Below are 10696 nucleotides of genomic sequence, written 5' to 3' on the forward strand. Positions count from 1 at the left end.
TTTTAATATGAATTATAATAATATTTACGTGTTCTATAACAATAAATACTAATTTATCTATTATATTGTACTAATTTATCTATCTTGGTTTAATTGTTTGTAATTTAAAATTGAAGAATGTTTGGAAAATCGGCTAATACAAGTCGTACACAGTTATCGGAGCGTAAAAATAATTTTTAAATAATGAAATTTAATTTACATATATAATAATGAAATTTGTTTTATATTTAGACGTTTCGATTCTTTCTTTGAATCATCTTCAGTATAAAATGAATATTGCACAAGATGATGATCGCAATTATATTGTCGATGCTGAGGAAAACTTTTTCTTCTCATTATTTGAGAATTAGTTTTATTCTTCGATAATCGCGTACGATTCGTATTAGTCGTTTTTCCAAACATTTGTCAATTTCACGATTTTGAAAATTATACTATTAAAATTGAAGATGATCGAAAACGATAGTCGTAAAAACGATGGTCGAAATGTTTATTAATGTGAATTATTATCTTTAATTTATTGGTAATATGCAGAAATAAATTCATGTAATTTGTCATATTATGATATTAAATTTATGACACGACCTTCTTGTGTTGACTCTAAAAGCGTTATTTTTTTACTTATTTTTTATTTAGAGTTCTTAATTTATTTACAATGTTTAAAGAATTATACATTGAAATTTAATTTATTCTGATTAAAATAATACTCTCAATAAATTTAACTAATATAAATTAAATTGTATTTTATTTATTGTTACTGTATTACTGTATAACACATTTATATTTTTATTAATCTCTTTATCCTCTACATTTTATGAATTACGTAAGTCGTTTTTTTTTAAATATATATTTAGTTTATTTCTAAAATATACGATAAAATATTATACAGCCTCGACTATAGAGCATTTTCCAAAATTGACGTAGGCGTTCTATATCTAAAAAAATAAATTAAAAAATACTTTTTATTGAAAAGAACGTTTATTTTTATATAACAATTTTAATATTCTGTTTCCTTTTGGCTCGTATTACTGTGTTTTTTACAAGAAAAAATAAATTAAAGACTTTATACTTATGGCCGAGGCTGTATTAAGTCATAAAAATATGATTCCAAGATTATCTTTATTGTTCTTTAGCGAAAGATTATGGCCTGTTTCTCGCTGATGAAGACGTGAAAAAGGGAGTCTGGCTTGAGCCCGGACGAAATCTCGATTACTATATCTTAAGGAATGGAGATCTGCTCGAGTACCGTCGTAAGCTCCGTACACTTCGAGTTCGTATGCTGGATGGAACGTTGAAGACTATGTTGGTGGACGATAGCCAGCCCGTGGCTAATCTCATGGTAGTGATATGTACGAAGATAGGTATCACGAATCACGACGAGTATTCTTTGGTGCGCGAACTGGTGGAAGATGAAAACGAAAATCAGAAACCTGGAAATTTCGGCACTCTCACGTTGAAGAGAAAGAAAGAAGAGAAGGGCGAAAGAGATACAAAGATGGAACAATTGAGAAAGAAGTTAAAAACCGATGACGAAGGTAACACTCTCGAACTCACATTGATACATATTTAGATCAACATTCTGTTATCGTCTACACATATTATGATATAAATTTGCGAAATATATTTTTGACTTGTGTTTTTTTTTATTCACAGTAAATTGGATAGATCCGAGTAAGACCTTGCGCGAACAAGGTATAGACGAATCCGAAACCGTTTTGTTGAGGAGGAAATTCTTTTTCTCGGATCAAAATATCGACAGTCGCGATCCTGTACAATTGTCGCTGTTATATGTGCAAGCGCGAGATGCGATTTTGGACGGTACGCATCCAATTACTCAGGAAAAGGCTTGCGTTTTCGCCGGGATTCAGTGCCAAATCCAGTTTGGCGATCACAAAGAAGAGAAACATAAACCGGGTTTCTTAGAGTGAGTTGCATTCGATATGATTCCTCGACGCTATATCGATTAATATTTCATTCATATCATTCTTTTTCAGTCTTAAAGAGTTTCTACCACAATCCTATGTAAAAGTGAAAGGAATCGAAAAGAAGGTCTTCGCGGAACACAAGAAGCATATTGGACTCTCAGAGTTGGACGCTAAGGTTCTGTATACTAAAACCGCCAGATCACTGAATACGTACGGCGTCACATTCTTCTTAGTGAAGGAGAAGATGAAGGGCAAAAACAAACTGGTACCGCGTCTGCTCGGCGTGACAAAGGATTCTGTCCTGCGACTCGACGAGAAGACGAAAGAAATTCTAAAGACGTGGCCGTTGACGACCGTGCGGCGTTGGGGCGCCTCACCGAACACTTTCACCCTCGACTTCGGCGACTATTCTGATCAATATTACAGTGTACAGACTACCGAAGCAGAACAGATACTCCAGTTGATCGCTGGTTATATTGACATTATCCTGAAGAAACAGAAAGCGAAAGATCACTTCGGTATTGAGGGAGATGAGGGATCTACTATGGTGGAGGATAGCGTGTCGCCACTAAAGTGAGTATCTCTCAGTACATGTTAGCTCCTCTAAGCTGAATGTAGACAGAAGTAATAATAGCTATTAAGAGAGTGTTAGAGCAATTATCAGTTCTCGATGAGAGTCGGACTCGTCTTAAAGCGACCGACTTACGTTCAATTGTGCGTCACATCCTAACAATATTTTACGTTAACCTTAATGCAATCATGGAAGAGTTTTTAAGAAGTCACGCAAACAAGTGTGTTCGAGCGATTTCCAATTCTAACGGGTATATAATTCGCATTAAAAAAAATTAAAGTAAAAATTTTTAAATAAAAATTTAAGTAAACAGCACTAATTAAGATTTTTCATGTGCATTTCCATTTAAAGAGCCACCATCATGCAACACGAGACTAGCAATGTCGGTAAAGGAAACGTAGAAGCTGTTTCAGTCGCAATACCAGCTGTTATGAGGGCGGGAGGAGATGGTAAGCGAAATTTTATCATATTTTACTTCACATTTTATGTTAAATAATTATATCACGACTTTTACTAAAGATTATCTTGTTACATCAACAGCAATTGTATATTTATCAGACTTTCATTTGAATGTATATGGCAGCTTCCAAAATTGTATTATTTTTATAAATCGAAAATTATGTTTGCTTTAAATTTTTTTAAGTCCTGACACAACCGCTCTTTTATTTAGAAAAATTAATTAATTAGCATTTCTTTGCACGATTGAATCCTCGGATCTTATTGTTAGCTGTTGATATGCGTTCTTGTATATATATATATATATATATACACATACACTTTTCATTTTGTAAATACACGTTAAGCTAGCGTTTGCAAAAGTGTTGCTTATAATGAAATTAAATAATTAAGTATCACATTAAACTTGCTTTTAGCTTTTAACGGAAAATCATTGTCTAAACGAACAGATTTTACAGTATCGAGGACTCGATCGAGATTGTTAATAACTGTAAATATAGCTATAGAGTTAGAGTGCACGGTGTGATTTATAGGGGCTCGACCATATGGGACCGGTCACATAGGTGGTGCCCAGTACACGACCGTCAGTGGACAGGTGAACATCGCTCATGCTCCGCCTATGGTAAGCATCTCTAAAAAGCGTCCAAGCTGCTCTCAAGCTCATGTCAATGTCTTTTAGTTGCTTGTTATAAATATATATGCGCCTTGAAGTGTAAAAATTGGAGAGCCTTCGGGAACTTTTGACTTCAGCAAACCGTGTCTCTCTCTCTATTGTGTAATTATTTACGATTTTGATTATGGGGATATATGTATGGGGATGTATGTATAATATTTGGAACGATATTACATATTTTGTGAATGTCGCACCGATGAGATGATTATACTGCACGTTAGAGAGCGAAATTTTAAATAACTAATAGACGGTTAAATTTATTTTCATGCTAGGCGCCTTCTATTGCGGACACAGAGTAGGTACACTACGATAACATTTTCAGTTATCTCTTCAGTTTATAGAACTTTTTATTATATTTATTTTATTTATTTCTTCGGACTGATTCGTTTGCGTTTCATGTTCGTCGATTGACTTTCTCTCGGTACAGTGCTTACTGGATAGATAAAAATCTCTGCAATGCGTTACTTGCGATTCATGCTTCCTCACGACAAAATACTTGCTCATATTCAATCAGTATCAGTAAACTCTGTATCGCCGCAACTATTTGTTGCAGTTTACCGCTTTGTTATGTACGCGCATTTCATTTACGTTCATTGATTGATCGTTACAAGCAAAACGTTTCAATCCCAACTGCATTTATTTACGCGAGAAATATCTTTTTTTTATGGTACTACCAATCATTCAGTCAGATTTGCAACGGTCATACGTACATTTACAATATAATGAACGTTTAAAACTATAGGTCCAACAAACTAAGGTGACATCCGTCCTATCTGAACCGCAACGTGCCTTATTATCAACCATTACTGCTGGTCACGAAGTGATCCACATCGCTGAAACAGAACTGATTACAAAGGCTCAATTACCTGAACTCGGCACGGATCCAGCGTCTTTAAGATGGATCGAGCAAACGATCGATACCCACAAACAGAACGTGGGCTCGCAGATCGCAGCGATGAACGCCGCGACTGCCCAGGTGGTCACGTTAACTTCCGGACCAGCGGACGACGTCGATCACACGGCAGTGGGAGCAGCAATTACCACAATCGCCACGAATTTACCTGAAATGACGAAAGGCGTACGTATGATAGCTGCTCTCATGGACGATGAGTCATCTGGCGAGCGACTATTAGACGCCGCTAGGAAACTATGTTCTGCATTCTCGGATTTACTGAAGGCCACAGAACCTGAGACCAAGGAGGTGAGTTTGTTGTGTCTATGAGAGAACTGCGTATAAAGTATAATACATAACCAGTTTGCTAATGTAAAGTTAAATATTATTTCAACTCTCCTCTTTCCCCACAGCCTTTCTACATAACATCTACGCTCTATGGACAATATGTAAGCACTAACATTTAAGCTTTGTAGCGCAATAATATTAGACCTGCTTTTACGGATGTACTAAACTTCTTTGCGAGCACTTGATCTTTATCCTACTATATCTTTGAGATGCAAATTTTGTTAATAAAAATTTTTGAATGTACATAAATAAACGTAAAATTAATCTATATTCCCTGTGGCATAGTTGGCTAAAAGATGTGCAATCCCTTTATTTAACCCTTCAATATCACTCTTGGTGTGGCATCAGTTTTCTTTTTCGAAAAATAATCTTTCAAAACTTCTGTTTACTTTATTGCTTATAACTTTTTTTTTATTAATAAAAATACATACATTTATTTGATATCCTTACGTTCTTTAATATCTGCTATTTTGAAAAAAAATTTGTTTACAATATGTTTATTTTTATGAAAATTATAAGCAGTCCAATTGAGTTACCAGTGTGTTGTTCCTATAACGAGGTGTTTAAAGGTTTCAAATATTTAAAAAGACTCATCAAATACGAATTACTGTTTTAAATTTTTTCATTTATTTCTTATTTTATATATTTTTAAATATCATGTGATTTATTCTTTGCTTACATTTTAGCCGCGGCAGAATCTATTAAATGCGGCGTCACGAGTGGGTGAAGCGTCGCATCAAGTATTGACAACTATTGGCGAGGAGGATGACTCGAATCGCGAGCTGCAAGACATGTTACTCGCGCTCGCTAAAGCTGTGGCCAATACCACTGCTGCTCTGGTATTAAAAGCAAAGAATATAGCAGCCACATGCGAAGACTCTGCCACGCAGAATAGAGTAATATCAGCTGCAACTCAGTGCGCACTAGCTACATCTCAGCTTGTAGCTTGCGCAAAAGTTGTAGCACCGACTTTACACTCGCCCGCGTGTCAGACGCAATTAATGAACGCCGTTCGTGAAGTAACGAAGGCTGTGGAACGTCTAGTTCAAGTTTGCAACGAGACGTGCAGCGATGAAAACTTACTGAAGGAGTTGAGCATTGCCGCCGCCGAAGTCAGTCGTACCTTGAACGATCTTCTTAATCACATTAAGACCGCCACTAGAGAACGCGCCAAAGAATCTATCCAGGAAGGTGCAGTGGAAACTATTTTAGTTGCAACAGACAAACTGTTCGCCAGCACTGGCGATGCTGGCGAGATGGTACGACAAGCGAGAGTGGTCGGTCAAGCTACCGCACAGTTGATTCAGAGTATTAAAGGTGAGGCGGAAAGACAGACAGACTCAGAGCAACAACAGCGTCTATTGGCGGCGGCAAAGCTACTCGCTGATGCCACTGCCAAGATGGTGGAGGCGGCACGGCAGTGTGCTAGCAGCCCGCACGATGCCAAGATGCAAGATCAACTACGCCAAGCAGCGGAAGAGTTGCGAGCTGCGACTACAGCAGCAGCAATCCCGGCATTACGTAGAAAACTTATCACACGTCTAGAGGCGTGCGCCAAACAGGCCGCATCTACGGCCACGCAATGTATCGCGGCATCTTCTGGTGCCGGCCATCACAACACTAACCCGGCCAGCCAGGAAGAGCTCAACATGGAATGTCGCATGATGGCGCAGCAAATTCCATACCTGGTATCGGGAGTAAAGGGCACGCAGGCACAGCCGGATAATTCTACGGCTCAATTGAACCTGATAAATGCTTCCGAACAATTTCTACAACCAGGCACCGCCGTTGTGAAAGCAGCCAGAGCCGTTCTGCCGACGGTCACCGATCAGGCATCCGCCATACAGCTGAACAACACTTCGCAGCAGTTGGGATCTTCATTAGCGGATCTTCGATCGGCGGTGACGCGTGCCAGGGAAGCATGTGGCGGATTGGAGCTTGACGCCGCGGAAGAGTTAATAAATAGTCTGAAGGATGAACTAGGCGAGTTTTATCGCGCCGTCGAAGCCGCCTCGTTGCGACCATTACCGGAAGAGACGACGGAATCAACCGCGTTGCGACTCGGTACCACATCGAAGAATGTTGGATTCGCTATGGCGCAGCTGTTATCCGCCGCCAAGCAGGGCAATGAGAATTACACCGGAAGCGCAGCTAGAGAAACGGCGTCGGCCTTGAAAGATCTCACGTACGCCGTACGCGGTGTAGCCGCCACATCCAATCAACCGGAAACGCAAAAGAAAGTACTGATGACAGCAGATGATGTCATCCTGCGATCGCTGCGACTGGTGAAAGAAGCTCGACGTGTACTGAAGAATCCTGATGATCCTGAGAACGAGGTCAATCTAGCTGCGGTTGCAAAAGATGTCTCCAATTCATTGAATAAATGCGTGTCCTGTCTACCCGGGCAAAGAGACGTCGACGAAGCGATATGCAACATCGATGATATGACTCAAGTGCTCAACTTGAACGAGTTTCCGCAAACAAGCAAGAGTTATGGGTAAATAATTTTTGTTGATTGATACTAAAGCAGAACACAATATTCTTGAAAATAGAAAATTTATTTCGTTAATTATAAACAACAAAAAGATAATAAGGGCAATAGGAAAAGTATATTTGCTGTTTCTCATTTGTAACGGAGGGAAGCCACAGTTTTGAAACAAGCACGTGGTTTTTAGTAAAAAAAATTATGCAATCATATTGTGTCGTTGAATATAAAAAGTATAATAAAATATAATTTTTCAATTAAACAAAGAATGTTAATAAAGGAAATGATTTGCATTTTATTTTCATGAAATGTATAATATATAGTATCAATGTACAACTTATCTCTGTATAACTTATCTCACAAGATCTTGTAGATCTCGTTATGCTTGCTCACAAAGGAAAAAGAAGAGCTTTATCCGTATTAGACCAGAAATTGAGATTAGATTGGAATTTAACCAATCAAAAGAAAGAAAATTAATATCAAGTTTAGTAAACATTGCTTTGATTCGTCAAATTTCAATATAATCTCAATCTTTAGTCTGATATAAACTTTAATCCGGCATAGAGCAACACATGTGTGTTGACCTTTAAATGTTATCTGATAAAAATATCTGAAGCTTTAGCACTCGCGAGAGAGAGAGAAAAACAAATAACATATTTCTAGTTTAAAAAGTAATAACATTTTTATTCATGTTAAAATTACCACTGAACAACTTTACATAGTATTTTTTTTTACTGTATTGATTTAAAAAAAAATTCTATTGCTTGCTACTCTGCACATAGAAATAATTGACATGTAGAAAGATACTATTTCAATTTTTTTGTACGCTTCGCATTTTTACTTTGCAGGCAATTGCAGAGTGATCTCAACAACGCTGCCGCGAATTTGAACGATGCATCATCGAATGTAGTATCGTCCGTACGTTCACCCATACAACTTGCAAATTCGTCGAAACAATTCACCAATGCTTTCGGAGATTTGTTGGGTGTGGGTATGGAGATGGCAAGTCAGACAACGGTTGAAACCCGCAGTCAGGTGGTAGTATCGTTGAAGAATGTTAGTATGACGTCCAGCAAGCTTCTCATGACCGCTAAATCGATCGCGGCTGATCCTACTGCGCCAAATGCGAAGAATCAACTTTCGGCAGCGGCTCGCGCAGTCACCGATTCTATAAATTATCTAGTGGACGTGTGCACCTCGGCGGCACCCGGACAGAATGAGTGCGACAACGCTATCAGAAACATTCAATCCATGCGATCTCTGTTGGATAATCCGAGTGAACCCATCTCCGATGCCTCGTATTTCGAGTGCTTAGAGACTGTCATGGAAAAGAGCAAGAGCCTCGGGGATGGTATGACCGGCATCGCGAATCACGCGAAAAAGTCGGAACACGAGCAATTTTCTATCGCGGTTCGCGGAGTTTCCTCTTCGATTTGCGGCTTAATCGAAGCAGCGGCTCAAGCAGCCTATCTGGCAGGTGTGAGTGATCCCACATCGGTAGCGGGTAAACCGGGTCTGGTGGATCAGGCGCAATTCCTGCGAGCAGCGCAAGCCATTCATAGTGGTTGCCAGAGTCTCGGTAGCCCGACCAGTACCCAACAACAAGTGCTCTCGGCCGCTACTATGATTGCCAAGCATACTAGTGCGCTTTGTAACGCATGTAGACTCGCGTCCAGCAAAACTAGCAATCCGGTAGCCAAACGGCACTTTGTTCAGTCTGCCAAGGACGTTGCCAATTCAACGGCGTGCCTTGTTAAGGAAATTAAGGCGCTTGATCAAAATTATTCCGATATCAACCGCGAAAAGTGTGCAGAAGCCACGAAACCATTACTCGAGGCGGTTGATAATCTCTGCACGTTCGCGAGTTCTCCCGAATTCGCGAGTCAGCCGGCCAAAATATCCATTGCAGCTAGAGCCGCCCAGGAGCCGATCACCAGCGCTGGCAAGTCCATCATCGACGGTTCGTGCGCGATGGTACTGGCGGCCAAGAGTCTCGCGGTCAGTCCGAAGGATCCTCCGACCTGGCAGCTGCTGGCTAATCACAGCAAGAGCGTCAGCGATTCAATCAAATCACTAGTAGCGTCGATCCGTGACAAGGCGCCTGGTCAGAAGGAATGCGATGCTGCAATTGAGAAAGTGTCGGCACGAATACGCGAGCTCGACGCCGCTTCACTGAGCGCAGTTTCACAGGCGCTAATGCCGCGCCGTGAGAATACCGTGCAGGGATTCACGGATCAGATGGAGAGCAGTGCAAACGAGCTGCGTGAAAAACTAGAGCCGTTGCGTACTGCTGCCAAGTATGAGGCAGAGAATGTCGGCCATGCCGTCAATCAGATCGCCCTTTATTCGGAACCACTCGTTTCCGGCGCAATCGGTGCCGCGTCCAATATGGTGCACTCGAAGCAACAGATGGTGTTGTTAGATCAGACGAAGACCGTAGCTGAATCTGCGTTGCAACTGATTTATATCACCAAGGAATCCGGCGGAAATCCGAAGGCTGTTGCGTTACATACTGAGGTGGACGAGACCGTTGAGTCCACTAAAGACGCACTTCAAGAATTACAGAACACTTTGGAAACTATATCGACATCTGCGGGCATCGTTACTGGTCTAATCGACACGATTTCTCGTGCGATGGTGAGATTGGAGGATCATCGTATGTCCACTATCGACACTGTAGACTCTTACGTGGATTATCAGACAAGGATGGTCGAAGCTGCCAAAGAGATCGCTCGATTGGCACAAGAAATAGTGAGTAGTCTTTAATATCACAATTTTGACAATCATAAGTACAAAGCATTAATAATTTATTACTCGTATTAACCTGGACCTTCCCACCCTCGCAAATCGAGTTGGGACATAATCAAAAATTTAGTACTACTTTGTTTTGTCATTAATTCATTGCTCTAGAAATTTATTGCTTTAACCGTAAGCAGGAAAAATAAAATAAAATAGGTAGGTCCAGGTTGGCAAACTCATCAAAATATCTTCAATATCCGAATTTGTTGTTCACTTTTAATGAATTTCCAATAATTAATTTACAATAAGAAGCAATGCTTATATATAGGTCGAAGCTGGATCTTCAAATGCTTTAAATAATTTCATGTAAATTTATATACCACGTTTATAGTCTCTTCGAATTATGTGTGCCGAAATAATTTTTCGGACTTATAAACGCAATTGAACTACTATAGTAATATCACAAATTGCTTAAAAATTTAATAATTTGATGCTTAATTGATATTAATCATCTTAAGAAGATCTTAATGTATCGAAAATCTATAAACAAATTTTGGCCTATGGTAGTTAATATATATAATATATATAATAAATAAAGATATATGTTTTA

General features: G+C 39.4%; 1 protein-coding gene across 9 annotated transcripts in view; it reads left to right on the forward strand.

The window, feature by feature from the left end:
* rhea (Talin_middle and talin-RS domain-containing protein rhea) overlaps positions 1–10696 on the forward strand; it is a 61783-nt gene that overhangs the window by 40610 nt on the left and 10477 nt on the right. For 6 of the 9 annotated variants that reach the window (XM_011053706.2, XM_011053707.2, XM_087413638.1 and 3 more), the window contains 9 exons: positions 1131–1532; positions 1651–1921; positions 1992–2495; positions 2845–2942; positions 3483–3571; positions 4365–4823; positions 4928–4963; positions 5549–7359; positions 8196–10098. In XM_011053706.2, the coding sequence (XP_011052008.1) occupies positions 1131–1532; positions 1651–1921; positions 1992–2495; positions 2845–2942; positions 3483–3571; positions 4365–4823; positions 4928–4963; positions 5549–7359; positions 8196–10098 (5573 nt within the window). Of the gene's footprint in view, positions 1–1130; positions 1533–1650; positions 1922–1991; positions 2496–2844; positions 2943–3482; positions 3572–3894; positions 3918–4364; positions 4824–4927; positions 4964–5548; positions 7360–8195; positions 10099–10696 lie in introns of all 9 variants that reach the window. The other 3 variants (XM_087413635.1, XM_087413637.1, XM_087413636.1) reach the window with 2 other exon arrangements.

This window comes from Acromyrmex echinatior, chromosome 14 (genome assembly GCF_024713525.1).
Source record: "Acromyrmex echinatior isolate Ae372 chromosome 14, ASM2471352v2, whole genome shotgun sequence".
Lineage (NCBI taxonomy): Eukaryota > Metazoa > Arthropoda > Insecta > Hymenoptera > Formicidae > Acromyrmex > Acromyrmex echinatior.